The sequence below is a fragment of the Anomaloglossus baeobatrachus genome, chromosome 4 (assembly GCF_048569485.1).
Source record: "Anomaloglossus baeobatrachus isolate aAnoBae1 chromosome 4, aAnoBae1.hap1, whole genome shotgun sequence".
Classification (NCBI taxonomy): domain Eukaryota; kingdom Metazoa; phylum Chordata; class Amphibia; order Anura; family Aromobatidae; genus Anomaloglossus; species Anomaloglossus baeobatrachus.
The window spans coordinates 403,488,389-403,504,828 of NC_134356.1; the positions used below are offsets into that span (position 1 = coordinate 403,488,389).

Genomic DNA, 16,440 nt, shown 5'->3' on the forward strand with positions numbered 1-16,440 from the left:
GCCAGACCCCCAGGCCTCTATGTGTCATGCAGCCAGCCCCACCAGGTGTCATGCAGCCAGCCCCCCAGGCCTCCATGTGTCATGCAACCAGCCCCCCCAGGCCTCCATGTGTCATGCAGCCAGTCCCACCAGGTGTCATGCAGCCAGCCCCCCAGGCCTCCATGTGTCATGCAACCAGCCCCCCCAGGCCTCCATGTGTCATGCAGCCAGCCCCACCAGGTGTCATGCAGCCAGACCCCCAGGCCTCTATGTGTCATGCAGCCAGCCCCACCAGGTGTCATGCAGCCAGCCCCCCAGGCCTCCATGTGTCATGCAACCAGCCCCCCCAGGCCTCCATGTGTCATGCAGCCAGTCCCACCAGGTGTCATGCAGCCAGACGCCCCCCCCCCCCGGGCCTCTATGTGTAATGCAGCCAGCTTCCCCCGGGGCCCCTACGTGTCATGGAGCCAGCAAAATAACAAAAACAAGTACAATACCTCTCTTCTCCTTCCGACCCCTGCGACCGCGGTAGTTACGCCCCTGCCCCCATATGTCACACACCCTGCTCCCCATACAGCCTGCATCCCTCCATATCACTCACACACACACTACACCCCCATATGTCACACACCCTGCCCCACATAACTCACCCTGCCTGTACCCCAAATTACCCCTCTCAAACACTCTGCACCCCTTCACATGCTTCTGTCGCAGTCTGCACTCACCCTGCAGCCCCCCTCCCCCTCATGTCCCCTCTTTTCTCATTACCAGTCATGTGTCCAAAGTATCTTGTCCTGCTTTCTCCCCGGCAATCCTGTGTCTCCTCCCACAGTCACATGGGCGTGACATCATCGCAGGTCCTGCAGGATGGATTCCGTCTGCCGTGCAGGAGCAGTCCTGCTCTGCTGCAGGTCAGGAACGCCTGGTGGCCTCTCCAGGTCAGGGGCCCCTATGCCCCCTGCTGACACCGGGCTCCCCTGACTCACAGGCCGGCCCCCTAACAGTCGCGCAGTCGGCCACTACACAGCGGCACTACACATAGGGGCCCGGCAGCCGGCTCTGCAGAGCGGCTGCCGGGCCCCTTTAACCCCGCGGGCCCGGTCGCAGTGGCGACCTCTGCGACCGCGGTCGTTACGCCCCTGGATGTAATATACTCACCAAATACTTAATGTCTGCACGTGGTCTAAAGGTTACATATGAAAATTCTGGCCTTCATTTATATCCATGAGGGATTCCTTCGGATATGTAACAGCCATTCCAAACATTTATAGAACTCGATTTTAACAGACATCTTACTAAAATGTAAGATGCCTTTTGACACTGGTTTTCTCATCTTACCCTACAGCATCTATAGTATAGCACCCTATAATAACTCTCGGGGCCGTGGATGAGTATAGGAATCGCTCCAGGCCATTTTTCTTTTATAGCTAAAGGCCAGTAAGATGTCAAAACCTCTTCAAGTATCTTGTTCTAGCATGAATATTTTATTTCCGTTGTGGCTATTCTCTGACCCATTTCCATAATAACGTATTACTGAAAATATTCTCTAAAATGTAGCACTATCATACAGATGAAGATAGGCCATATACTACAAAAGCACTTTTACGAATTACTCTACATTGGTAGCAATGTGAAAACATTTGTCCTTATATCACTTTTTATCTTGTTTTGGTAAATACTTGCATTTCCCATAAAGAATAATTCTGCAGAACTTTACTTAGGTATTGTGCCGTTCCTCTGGTATTCCTCCCAAAAATGAATGAATAAATTGACCACTGGATGGTGAAGTTTTCCTTATCAAAGACATATGTATTACCCACCTGATACTTTTAGCATTGATTAGATAGTATCTGTGTGATGAGACTCACCCTGACGGGTAGTAGTTGGAAACGCGTTTGCTTTGATTTCTAACCTTGTTGCGACATTAGTCTTATTTTTATTTTTCAATAAAACTTTTAGTTTTTAACAGAAGAACCTAATGCTGGAAATCCTTTCCATTCCTCAATTATATCCTTGTGGCGCTCCAAGTTTCCGAGCATGGTTCTTCGCATAGGTGATCTGACTCTATTCCTACTTTTTTGTTTTTTCATCAGTGTGCTGGAACCGATTTTCATCCACTCTTGGATCAAGAGTCCATTTATTAGGCTGGATTCACACGATCATATGGCATCCGAGGCAAGTGCATCGGATGCGATATGCTAATGACCCTTGGCTCCCAGTACACTACCAGCGTGAGCCGAGTGTTATGCAACTGGGATCCGATCCTGCGATCACAGCTGTGGAGGAGAAGGAGGGATTAATCTCCCCATCTCCTCCATTGTCAGCTGATGCGATTATCGTACTGCGCTCAGATGTCATCTGAATACAGTCCGATGTTTCACTCACACGCATAGACTTGTATGGGTGCAAATGACATGGCTCTTGCTGACAATCGCAGCATGTGAAGAAAGCGGACCATATGCTCTCCCTCACTGACTAATATTGGTAATATTTTCTTGCATTGCACTCATCCAATTCATACGTATTTTGTCTGTTTTTCCCAAATACAAAAAAAATTCAAAGCTTGCATCTGTGTGCTGCTCATTTTTTTCACAGACCAGTTTATTTGAATGAGAAAGTTACATCAGTGACGCAGATCAGAAATAGTCATTTCTCCCCTGGACAAGTGAGCAATTCCATAGACTACAATGGATATTTGCTTTGTGTGAAAAATGCATATGAGACACATATGTAAAAAACAGAAGTCTGAAAGAGTCATTAGAGCTCGTTAAGACTTCAAAGATTATAGAAAGAAAATGTTCAAATTGTCTCTCCAGGAAAGGAGACAAACTCTAGCGCAGCACAACCTATTGGAAGTAGCGATCCTAAAAGTCAAATGTGGATTTTTAACAATCCTTTGCATATGACTTAGGATATATAAGCCAGATCAGAATCCCAATTTGCAGACACGGTGTTTCGGGGTGCTTGCCCCTCGTCAGTGCAAAGCATGGGGTGTCTGATCTGGCTCATAAGAAGCTTTGTGGGGACCATGGGGGAACACTATTCTCCTTAAGGAGACTTTGCAAGCCAGTCTGGCTGCCAGTACGGGGACTTATAGCTGCCATGCCCCTCTGGAAAATATTCAAATTCTCTCTCCAGGAAAGGAGACAAACTCTAGCGCAGCGCCACCTATGGGAAGTAGCGATCCTAAAAGTCAAATGTGGATTTTTAACAATCCTTTGCATATGACTTAGGATATATATGCCAGATCAGAATCCCAATTTGCAGACACGGTATTTCGGGGTGCTTGCCCCTCGTCAGTGCAAAGTATGGAGTGTCTGATCTGGCTCATGAGAAGCTTTGTGGGGACCACGGGGGAACACTATTCTCCTTAAGGAGACTTTGTGCAAAGTATGGGGTGTCTGATCTGGCTCACGAGAAGCTTTGTGGGGACCACGGGGGAACACTATTCTCCTTAAGGAGACTGGACAGAAAGAAAATGGACAGATTACCATCAGTATTTGGTCAGTGAGTCCATTATTACCATCAGCGTATCATCAGCTCTTGGACAGGGTCCGACAATTTTATGAAAAATCATCCAAACTGCATCCGTATTGTCAGTCATGTGCCATCCGTGTGTCCATCTTTTACGTTCCCATGGCATATGATTTAATTTATCAACAGTGTAAAATGATTTTTATTAAATACAGTTTCCTATGTGAATAATTGCAATGTATAAAATTCAGATGCAATACGGATGATCATGAATGGGTGAGTCTTATCGAAGATGGGGAGGAGAATAATACAGTACATGCAGCATTTGTTTTTCCATACAGAAACCCAATCCATGTGAAAAACTTGTCTCCTGAACAGCCCTATTGAAATACATTGGTCAGTGTGCTGCCCTATTACAACTTGGACAGCACATGTCTGTATAATATGCTCATCTGGATGAGCCTTTCTCATAATAAAAAAAACAAACTGATAGAAAGTTCCCCAACTTTAGTCATTAAAGGGAACCTGTGAGGTGCAATATGCCCCCAAAACCATGAGCAGTTCTGGGTGCATATTGATAATTACCTGCCGAACTGTCCCTGCATCTAGTAGCATAGATAAAGGGATCTTTAGAAAAAGTATGTTTAAAGATCCTCTATGATATGCTAATGAGCATGGGGACTAGTCACAAGGGCATTCGTTCCTGCGCTCATTCCGCCCTCTTGGCATGTTAGCATATCCACAGGGGTGTACTAACATGTTATTCAATGCAGCATCACCAGCGGGGAAGCGCGTACCTGTGTCTGCTGTCACTGCTTATACGCAGTATGAAGCTCGGTGTATGCGTCCTGGCTTCAGAGACGTCTAGTGCACATGACCGGAAGGGTTGGGACTTCGGATCAGCAGTGACAGCGGACACAGGTACGCACGTCACCGCTGATGATGCTGCTTTGAATAGCATGTTAGCCCTGTGGTCATGCTAAGAGGGCAGAATGAGCGCAGGAATTAATGCCCTTGCGACTAGTCCCTGCGCTCATCAACAGATCACAAAAGATCTTTAGAAATACCTTTTCTGAAGATCTCTTTATCTCTACTAGTGTATACAGGGACAGTTAGGCAGGGATTAGCAATATGCATCCAGAACTGCTCGTATTGCACCTGACAGGTTCCCTTTAAGAACCAACAGATCATGTTTTCAGGATTCCATCACTTGTGCAATACTAAGGAAATCCTGAAAACATGATCTGTTGGTGGCTCTTGAGGACCAGAGTTGGGGAACACTGACCTAGAGTATGCTGTATGTGCAAAAAAAGGGATGGAAACGAAGGTGCCAAAAGTATTTTAAAAAAAATGCATTGTTTGTAGTTAGGGATGATAGAATACCTCAAATACTCGGCTACGCCCATATTCAACGAATAGATCGCCGCTATTTGACTATTTGCGAATATTCAATGCGCAATGTAAGTCAAATGGGAAACCCGAATCATTGCTGAATAGCAACTATCCGGGCTTTCCATAGACTTACATTGCGCATTGAATATTCTCATAGCGGTGACCCAATCATCAGATATCGCAAAGCAGAATATTGCCGAATATTTGTGATATTCCATCATCCCTATTTGTAGTACATCTCATATTTTCTATTATCTGGCTGCAGCAAAAATACTGAAAATAAAGCCTTAAATAAGCTTTGTGTAAAACAATAAAATAATTAGTAGGATTTGCTGACGCTCGTAATGAGATCAAAATGCATGGAAGGCACAAACCACTCTGGACTTATTGTTCAGTATTAGAAAAACATGTCTTCTTCCAAAAACAGCACCACTACAAGTGAACGGTGCAAAGCTGCAATACCACACACGACCTGCAGACATGGGTGGCACTGTTTTATTGTTTGTTTCTTTTTTGTTTTGTTTTTTACAAATATTAAGCAATAAATAAAATAAATAACCTACGTTATTGAAATGGACGAGTAGTAAACCTCGGCAAGTGATCTTGCATTGTAGAGTGATATATGCCATAAATTTACCATAGACAGGTCATACCATTCCTTTTTGGCATTTCTTATTTCTGAGCGGAGGAAATGTCCTCAATGCTGTAAAAGGTAGAAAATGCTTACAGCTTACCTCTACCACTTTCACAATGACTTTTGATGAGCAGTGTTACATGTAAATATGTGTATGTGGACTATGTGCTTACTTCCTGATCAAATATAACACCTATTGTTCTTGAATGAATCATCACCAATCCGTCTGCAAGCTTCAAGCACTTCTTTAATGTCATGAAACTTGCAGCAAGTATAAATCAGAAAATGTGTTTAATGCCATGGATCAGGTCACATATTAAAGGGAATCTGTCACCATGAAAATACAGAGCATTTTCCAAGCACCATGCATTAGAGTAGGAGAAGTGGAGTATATTTTTGTGAGAAAGTATTCAGTACAACCCGTATTTTAATCAGCCAAGCCTATGCACTTTCTGGTATTTTTGGTCCAGAGGGCGGCCCCATCAGTGATTGACAGTTCTCTCTCTAGGCGCATTTGTACAAGGAAAGCTGTCAGTCACTGATGGGACCGCCCACTGGACTGAAAATCCCAGACTGAAAAGACTTAATTGAGTAAAACACAGGTGATATTGAATGTTTTATCATAAAACTATATATGAATCTGCTCTGATCCGCTTGCTCTATAACATGCTACGGATCTGCGGATTGGACTGTATCCTCAAGGTGACAGTTTCCTTTAAGGCCCCCATCACAAGTGCATATAAAACACGTGACAAAACGGTACCAGTGTCATCAGTGTTTTTAATCAATGTGCCATCAGTGTGTCATCTATGTTTTTCCGGTATGAATAAAGGAAGATGAATAAAGAAAGGGTGCAATTACAAAGCTTCTCCTACACTTTCAATGGACGGCACATGGATGCCACCGGAGTGCTGTACTTGTTTTCACGGTCCCATGGACTTGCACTGGCCCTTGTCATCTGTGCTGTCAGAAAAAAATGGCTATTTCTCTATGCGGTTCACACAGACACACAGTTCATGTCAAAACACGGACACACAGTTCATGTCAAAACACGGACATGTGACGATCACCATAGGTTATAGTGACTATGTGTGGTATCTGTGAACAAAAAGGATGCCACGTACCAGAAACATGAACATGTGAAGGGGGCCTATCACTGCTGACTGCAGTGTACTAACCTGGGACCTGGTGAGAAATACAGCTCACCTTACGGAATAATGTCAGGTCTTATCTGATTTTTCAAAGGGGTAACGTTGCGTTGAGGAAAATTTTGGAAAATCAGTTTTACTGGCAAGCCATCCATGCATGCATCATTTTCTAAGGCAAATTGAAAAGTAACTTGTACCTGTAAAGCATAATAGATCTTCATACTTGTGACTTCATGCTAAATGTCGGCTATTTTAATTATTAGACTGAACAAGTACAGCATAAGAGATGTCCATACAAGCATAAGGGCTTATGCGCACGTTGCGTAAAAGCATGCATTTACGCTGCGTATTGCACTGCTGCGTAAATGCATGCGTCCTGCGTCTTCTGCACAATCTATGAAGATTGTTCATAACACAGCACAACAAATAAACACTTTTTGTCTGCTACTTGGCAAAAACCATGTGCGCTATACTAAATCGAATGCGCTGAATCCAAATCTGAAGTTAGTTTTTTTGTAGCACGTCAGGATATTAAGTTATTCCAATTTTTGTGAAAATTAAAATAAGCAATTAATAAAGATACAGAATCGTTATGTCCCACAGTTTCACAGCATGTATTATCATTTTTATTGAAAAAGAAGTATAGGTAAATAAACCAAAAAACTTAAAAATCACTTATAGTAGCTTAAGAAATCGCCTTGAACTCAGCAGAGTACTTTTAAAAGTGCTTCAGGCACTTGCTTTTGCGCTTGTGAGTGGTCCTAGTGGCCCGTTGCAAAAACCAGCAGTAATCGCCCATCATGTTGGGGTTAAAGCGACCTGGGTATCTTTTTTCCATAGTAGAAATGTCCTGGTGGAATCTCTCACCATGTTCGTCACTGACATTACCCATATCTGGAGGAAAGAAGTCAAGATGTGAATGTAGGAAATGCATTTTCAATGACATTCGGGCACCATGCATTTCGTATGCTTGAAGCATATTGTCTATTAGTTCAGCATAGTTTTCTGCTCTTTCGTTTCCAAGGAAGTTTTGAACTACTACTATAAATGCATCCCATGCAGTTAGTTCAAGTGGGGTGAGTTCTTTCTTGAAGATTTCATCATGGATTAGTTGGTGGATTTCAGGACCAATAAAGATTCCTGCTTTGAGTTTGGCCTCAGTTTTCAATGCACTAAACTTTTCCTTCAGATACTTAAATCCATTCCCTTGACGATCCATTGCTACTACAAAATTTTTCATTAGTCCTAGTTTAATGTGAAGAGGTGGAAGATAAACTTTAAGTGGATCGACAAGTGATTCGTGTTGAACATTGTGCTTACCAATCTTATGTTCATCTCTATTGGGCCACCGTTTAATTTTATAATGGTTGTTGTCATCTCGACTGTTCCATAGGCACAGAAAGCACATATGCTTAGTGTAACCTAACTGCAAACCAAGGACTAGTGCAACAACTTTGAGGTCAGCACAAATGTTCCATTGATGTTCTGAATATTTAATCAATTTCAGAATGATCTGCATAGAAGCATAGGTCTCTTTCATTCCAACCGCATGTGCAATGCCTTCAACAATGCCTGAATAGGCGTATGGCCTTTTCTAAGTATAACTCAAAATCTGGACGTGCTGTGCAAATTCTGAGTTCATATTTGGAATCAGCATGTTCAAATTAGTAAAGAACACATGTTTTACCCTCAGTAGCAAAATCATTCTGTGCGTATGTTGCTTTTATGAACGCAGCGATTTGGATGCTAAAATTTTGACCCAAATCCGTGCGTTAATAAAAGCAGCATGTCAATTATTTGTGCGTTCTGGATGCAGCTCCCACTCTGTCTATGGAGGGGCAGCAGCCAGAGCGCATGAAATCGGCTTTTTTTTAACAAAAATCCATTATGCAGTGTTTTTGCAGCGATTTGACGTGCACATGTTCTGTCAAATCGCTGCAGAATAATCAGCAGTTACGTGCGCATAACCCCCTAGTCTGCTGCACAGGAAAACCACATGCAGTTTTACCCCACATTGCAGTGCGCATACTAGGGATTGCTGCATTTTTAGCATGCAATTTTTGTCTATGTTTCACCTGCTCTGCTGAAAATTACATTGCAGAATAGTGGTAAATAGCAGTAGAAGCTTATGTGTTTTGCCATGGTTTTCTATGGACTCTAGAGATGACCAAATCTTTTCCCAGGACCCGAGTCCAGCTGCCTGGTCAGTATTCCGTGGCCGCTGGATAAAAGCCGTGGACACTGCCTCTCAGTTGGCAGCTCCTTTTTTAATTAGTCCGAATGGTATGACGTCATCATTTCGATGTGACGCTCATATGATGAATTGTCTGGCCAACAGAGGAGCCAGGGATACTAGCAGTAAGAACATTTGCAGGGCTCCTGTCTGACAGCCGCAGAAAACTGACATGACCACTTGACCAGGGTCCTGCAAATTGATTTGCTCATCTCCAATGAGCTCCTTTTATTTCTCTCCTATCAAATGTCCGTTACTTGTGTCTTACTTTAAAGCGAGAGCTCCCCAATTATCTATGTAACACTACCTTTCGTCTGTAGAAGAGACTTTCTTCTTGCCTCAGTCCTGTACATGCTCATTATCATAGAGACATTTGCCCTCATAACAATCAGTAAGGTTTCTTCTTTGTATTTACTCATATTAGTAAAATTACAGTTGGATGCCACCATACACATTAGCAGTAGGTTGATGGTTGGACAAATGTTGCTTACTTGGTGAGCCAATGACATTTTCATCCACATTGGCCATTACTGTATCTCAAACTGATCATACTTGTTTTAAGACACTGGTGGATGGACAAATGATCTTTCAGAAATCCTTCTTTTACGAACACATCTTATATAGACTAGTGACAATCAGACGTAAATGACAAGCACACCTGACTTCTGTCCAGATTATGTTATATGCAAATGACAATAATTTTAATTTTTTTTTTAATATATTGAACTAACATTGAGTAAGACTTTGAAAAGAACTTGTGGCTGTTAGGCCTGAAACACACTTCCGTTAAAAACACGCACGTGCCGCGAGACACGTATTTACCCTGCGTGTTGCATGTGGTAAGTACGTGTCTCGGGTATGTGCGGTCCACGTGTGTTCTACGTGTGCTGCCGGCTGCAGTGAAGTGAATATTAAATGAGCATAATGAGCGGCGGTCGGCAGCAAGTGTCAGCAGCGGCAGAGACAGGAGGGCTGGAGAAGGTGAGTAAATGTTTTGGGTTTTTTTCACTGACACGTGTGTTTTCTCTGGCGCATGTCACACGTGACTGCATCCACACTACATCCGTGTGGTACGGGTGCGGGCCGACAACCGTGCTGCCGGAGAAAACACTGACATGTCAGCGTGTAGAGAAACGCACACACGTACAAACGCACACGGACACACGTTCCGTGTGGTTTTACGTGTGTGTGCCTGCTACAATAGGGTAGCATTGCTGAATGTGTCTCCGTGCCGCCGGTACGTGCAAAAAATGGCAAACACGTACCGGCGGCACGGATGTGTGTCGGAGCCTTAAATATATGTTAGAGCCAAATATAGTTTACTGTATAATCCTTCCTCACATCTAAATGCCTGCCTGCCTGGATTATCATGGTATATACAGTATGTATAATATAATGGGATAAGTTCAAACTACTGACTCATATAAGTGCCACAATTGCAGTGTTTTTAGAAATAACAATCAATAGTATCTAATTCAAATCAGGATAAACATTATGTAGCTATTAATTGTAAATCAGATTTAGATTTTCAGAACAGAGATTGAATTTCAGCATTTCTTTTATTCATCCGTGGGCCAAACTATCTAAGACCCGTAACACACATCCGTTTAATTTGTACATGTGCGGTACGTATTTGCACGTACCGGAGACACGTAGACACGGAGACCCATGTTATTCAATGGTAGATGGCACACACACATAAAATCACACGGAACGTGTGTCCGTGTGGTAAGAACGTGTGTGCGCTTTTCTACCCGGATGACATGTCCGTTTTTGTCCGGCAGCACGCAGGCATGGACCCACTTTAGTCTATGGGTCCGTGCCTGCACGGACCGCACACGGAGTATGTCCGTGTTCAGCACGTTTCGTCCGTGTGCGTTTTTAAACCAACGATGTTTTTTGTTTTTTTTGTTAAATTCAATATACTTACCTTTTTTCATGATATTCTCAGTCATACTTACATTGGCGCTCGGTCTGTTTCTTCCCCCGGCTCATACTTACCGCTCCCCGATCACCAGCGCTGCAAGGAACAGCTGTGCAGAGAATGCGCGGCAACAATTACTTTGAAAAAGCCGGCCGCTCATTAATCAATTTCGTATTCCCTGCTTTCCCCTCCCACAGACACCTGTGATTGGTTGCAGTCAGACACGCCCCCCACGCTGAGTGACAACTGTGTCACTGCATCCAATCACAGCAGCCGGTGGGCGTGTCTATACTGAGCAGTAAAATAAATAAATAAATAATTAAAAAAAAACGGCGTGCGGTCCCCCACAATTTTAACCAGATAAAGCCATGTGGCTGAAGGCTGGTATTCTCAGGATGGGGAGCCCCACGTTATGGGGAGCCCCCCAGCCTAACAATATCAGTCAGCAGCCGCCCAGAATTGCCGCATACATTATATGCGACAGTTCTGGGACAGTACCCGGCTCTTCCCGATTTGCCCTGGTGCATTGGCAATCGGGGTAATAAGGAGTTAATGGCAGCAACCCATAGCTGCCACTAAATCCTAGATTAATCATGTCAGGCGTCTCCCCGAGATACCTTCCATGAGTAATCTGTAAGTTACAGTTAAAAAACAGACACACCCGAAAAATCCTTTATTAGAAATAAAAAACACTAACAAATTCCCTCATTACCAATTTATTAACCCCAACAAAGCCCTCCATGTCCGGCGTAATCCACGGACCTCCAGCGTCGCATCCAGCTCTGCTGCATGAAGGTGACAGGAGCAGCAGAATACACCGCCGCTCCTGTCATCTCCACGCAGAAAATGAGGTGAGTAGTGCGATCAGCTGAGCTGTTAGTGAGGTTACCCGCGGCCACCGCTGGATCCAGCGGTGGCCGTGAGTTACGTGACTGACAGCAGCTGATCGCGCTTCTCACCTCTTTTGTTGCGTGGATCTGACAGGAGCGGCGGTGTATTCTGTTGGGGTTAATAAATTGGTAATGAGGGAATTTGTTAGTGTTTTTTCAACACGGATGTCATACGTACCGGAGAAACGCCCCTAAAAAACGGAACACGGACCCGAAAAACGGACCGTAAGACACGTACGTTTTTTTTGCCGAAGTGTGTTTTAGGCCTAAAGGAGTTGTCTCATCTTCTTAAATAGACAAAATTGGTAAGTCTTTGTAAAAACAAGCAACTTTGCAACTTTCATACCATTAAGAATCCTCTCTGAGCTCACAAGCAGAGATTTTTACAGTTATAATTTATTGCTTGTGGCCACCACTGCAGTATATTGTCTCCTAGGCAAAGAGCACATCCCTGGATCTGGCAAGCTTTGGTGCCCCTGAATGCTTCCAATGCTGCAGAGGCAAAAGAGTGCACAGGTCATGTCAGCAGCTCCACCATGCCACTGGTCCAAACCTTCATCTGGGGCATACCACCTCTTGGGAAGGGAGCAGGGAGAGCACTGATACATGTAAAATAGAAAGATTGGAATACTTACATAGAACTTTACACTTCTATATTGTTACATTAACAAAAGTAATTTCCTTTCAGGAATAAAAGAGAAATGCACAGACTGGGCCGAGTTCCTTATTCATGATCTGACTGGCTCAAGGACTGCTCCAGCAAAACTTCTAGAGGGAGTATGTAATTCTCTTACATTGCTTCATTATGTAGAATAATTGGTGTATGTTTGAATTGGAGTATATGTACCGTAATTGTACGTATGTATTGGTGTACATGTAACTGTATGAATGTATTATTGGAGTATATAATTGTCATACATTTCAGTATTATGTAGTATAATTGGAGTATGTATGTAATATTGAAGTATATATAATTGCATGTATATATTATTGGTGTATGTAATTCTCTTATATTACATCCTTATTTGTAGTATAATTGGTGTATGTATTATTGGAATATATATGTGTATGTATGTATTATTGGTCTATGTATTTTTTTTACATTTTATTATATTGTACTGTATATTGGCATATGTAAGTATTATTGAAGTATATGTAATTATTATTGCATGTACGTATCATTGGAGTACTTAATTCTCTTACATTGTATTGTTATCGTAGTCATTTGCTTCTTATATTTGAATACATTTTTGTGGATCAGTATTATTCACCCATACATTCAATATCCTCAGGATAGATTATAAATATATAATAACTGGGAATTTGGCTCTAAGGCTTACAATTGATCCATAGATCATTGGGGGCCTGAAGCTGTAATGAGCATGTACAGCGCCTGATCTGCTAACTTTTTTGTTTCTTTTACTTAATTTTTTAGTGCTATCATATAGCGCATCATTATCATCACTATCCCCTTTGTGGCTCACAATCTACTTTCCCTATTATAATAATAATTTGTATTTCTATAGCACCAACATATTCCGCAGCGCTTTACAATTCAAAGGAGACATGTACAGACAATGTGAGACAATACAAAATAACAAAATTAATGTACCAAGATGAGTGAGGGCCCTGCTCGTATGCTTACAGTCTATGAGGAAATAGGGGAGACACAAAAGGTGAATGGGGGATATCTGGATCAGGATATCTGTGGGTGGGAGGAAATCAATGCAAAGCAAAAGTGCTAACCATTGAGCTACCATGCTGCCAATTATAGCCAGTTAATAAACAGGTAATAGAGCAATGGTTGCACATGCTCAGTAACACTTCACTCAAACTGGGGTGTTTTTAGGATCATCAGATTCCCAGCAATGATACTTTATCACCAGTTTCGTGATAAATATGGTGAAATATTTTGTCTATGGGACAACCCATTTAAGTAATTTATTTTACATGGAACAAGCATAATATAATAAAGAAGATAGCTAATGCCGTGTTACGTCTACATGTCCCATTCTTGAAATTAGATGTATAATCTGCAAAAATTGCTATTTAATTTCATGAATCTTGTCATCTTAAAGAAAAATTCTAGCTTCATCCAATAAAACTTTCAAGATTTTATCTTTCAGTCTCTTTACAAAAGTATAGTTTCATATTGGATTTACTTTGAGGGAGTTTTCCTTGCTTTGAATAATCAAAAAAGGTTGCACGGTGGCTCAGTGGTTAGCACTGTAGTCTTGCAGCTCTTGGGTCCTGGGTTCAAATCCCACCAAGGACACCATCTGCAAGGAGTTTGTATGTTCTCCCCGTGTTTGTGTGGGTTTCCTCCCACACTCCAAAAACATACTGATAGGGAATAGAGATGAGCGAACCGGTCCCGGTTCGGCTCGAGGCGGTTCGCCGAACGGGGGGTCTGGCTCGAGTTCGGCTCGTCGAACGTTCGACGAACCGAACTCGAGCCCATAGGAAACAATGGCAGGCAATCACAAACACAGTAAAACACCTAGAAAACACCCTGAAAGGTGTCCAAAAGGTGACAAACAACTCACAACATAACACAAACACATGGGAAAGTGACAAGGACATATACTCATGTGAAAACAAAACAGCTGGACAAGGAAAAAGAGGGAGACACACAGATATATGAGTATATGCAAAGAAACATCGATTCCATTATTGTGCAACTTGAGCCCTGCTCATTTTAGGCTTCCAATCTGGATAAATTGCCTGAGCTCGCCACGTACGCCTTGAGGATCTTGTCGTGTCCTGCAGCCAGCGTTCTCTCGGAACCTGTCTTCAGTGCTGCTGGGGGTCTGCTGGCAGATAAGCACACGTGTCTGTCCACTGACAATGTGGACCTGGCTCTCAGAGGACTTTTCTTCCCCTGGGTCAGCCAGGGGAGGCGAAAGGCACGCGTATTTTTGAGAGTGCTTCATGCAAAGCATCTTTTTCTTTGTCAAAAGGGGGGCTCAACCGATGCCAGTCAAGTGGGGTGTGTGTGGCCCAGTTAGTGGCAACGAGGGAGACTGTGGTTGGAGTCCCCTCGCTGTGTCTCTAAAAGAACCAAGATGAACAAGTCATGGCTCTCAGAGGACTTTTCTTCCCCTGGGTCAGCCAGGGGACGGGAAAGGCACGCGTATTTTTGAGAGTGCTTCATGCAAAGCATCTTTTTCTTTTTCAAAAGGGGGCTCAACCGATGCCAGTCAAGTGGGGTGTGTGTGGCCCAGTTAGTGGCAACGAGGGAGACTGTGGTTGGAGTCCCCTCGCTGTGTCTCTAAAAGAACCAAGATGAACAAGTCATGGCTCTCAGAGGACTTTTCTTCCCCTGGGTCAGCCAGGGGACGGGAAAGGCACGCGTATTTTTGAGAGTGCTTCATGCAAAGCATCTTTTTCTTTGTCAAAAGGGGGGGTCAACCGATGCCAGTCAAGTGGGGTGTGTGTGGCCCAGTTAGTGGCAACGAGGGAGACTGTGGTTGGAGTCCCCTCGCTGTGTCTCTAAAAGAACCAAGATGAACAAGTCATGGCTCTCAGAGGACTTTTCTTCCCCTGGGTCAGCCAGGGGACGGGAAAGGCACGCGTATTTTTGAGAGTGCTTCATGCAAAGCATCTTTTTCTTTGTCAAAAGGGGGGGTCAACCGATGCCAGTCAAGTGGGGTGTGTGTGGCCCAGTTAGTGGCAACGAGGGAGACTGTGGTTGGAGTCCCCTCGCTGTGTCTCTAAAAGAACCAAGATGAACAAGTCATGGCTCTCAGAGGACTTTTCTTCCCCTGGGTCAGCCAGGGGACGGGAAAGGCACGCGTATTTTTGAGAGTGCTTCATGCAAAGCATCTTTTTCTTTTTCAAAAGGGGGCTCAACCGATGCCAGTCAAGTGGGGTGTGTGTGGCCCAGTTAGTGGCAACGAGGGAGACTGTGGTTGGAGTCCCCTCGCTGTGTCTCTAAAAGAACCAAGATGAACAAGTCATGGCTCTCAGAGGACTTTTCTTCCCCTGGGTCAGCCAGGGGACGGGAAAGGCACGCGTATTTTTGAGAGTGCTTCATGAAAAGCATCTTTTTCTTTGTCAAAAGGGGGGGTCAACCGATGCCAGTCAAGTGGGGTGTGTGTGGCCCAGTTAGTGGCAACGAGGGAGACTGTGGTTGGAGTCCCCTCGCTGTGTCTCTAAAAGAACCAAGATGAACAAGTCATGGCTCTCAGAGGACTTTTCTTCCCCTGGGTCAGCCAGGGGACGGGAAAGGCACGCGTATTTTTGAGAGTGCTTCATGCAAAGCATCTTTTTCTTTGTCAAAAGGGGGGCTCAACCGATGCCAGTCAAGTGGGGTGTGTGTGGCCCAGTTAGTGGCAACGAGGGAGACTGTGGTTGGAGTCCCCTCGCTGTGTCTCTAAAAGAACCAAGATGAACAAGTCATGGCTCTCAGAGGACTTTTCTTCCCCTGGGTCAGCCAGGGGATGGGAAAGGCACGCGTATTTTTGAGAGTGCTTCATGCAAAGCATCTTTTTCTTTTTCAAAAGGGGGCTCAACCGATGCCAGTCAAGTGGGGTGTGTGTGGCCCAGTTAGTGGCAACGAGGGAGACTGTGGTTGGAGTCCCCTCGCTGTGTCTCTAAAAGAACCAAGATGAACAAGTCATGGCTCTCAGAGGACTTTTCTTCCCCTGGGTCAGCCAGGGGACGGGAAAGGCACGCGTATTTTTGAGAGTGCTTCATGCAAAGCATCTTTTTCTTTGTCAAAAGGGGGGGTCAACCGATGCCAGTCAAGTGGGGTGTGTGTGGCC

General features: G+C 43.9%; 1 protein-coding gene across 4 annotated transcripts in view; it reads left to right on the top strand.

Moving 5' to 3' along the window:
* SFMBT2 (Scm like with four mbt domains 2) overlaps positions 1–16,440 on the top strand; it is a 365,966-nt gene that overhangs the window by 192,882 nt on the left and 156,644 nt on the right. For all 4 annotated transcript variants that reach the window (XM_075345324.1, XM_075345321.1, XM_075345322.1 and 1 more), the window contains one exon: positions 12,363–12,451. In XM_075345324.1, the coding sequence (XP_075201439.1) occupies positions 12,363–12,451 (89 nt within the window). The remainder of the gene's footprint in view (positions 1–12,362; positions 12,452–16,440) is intronic.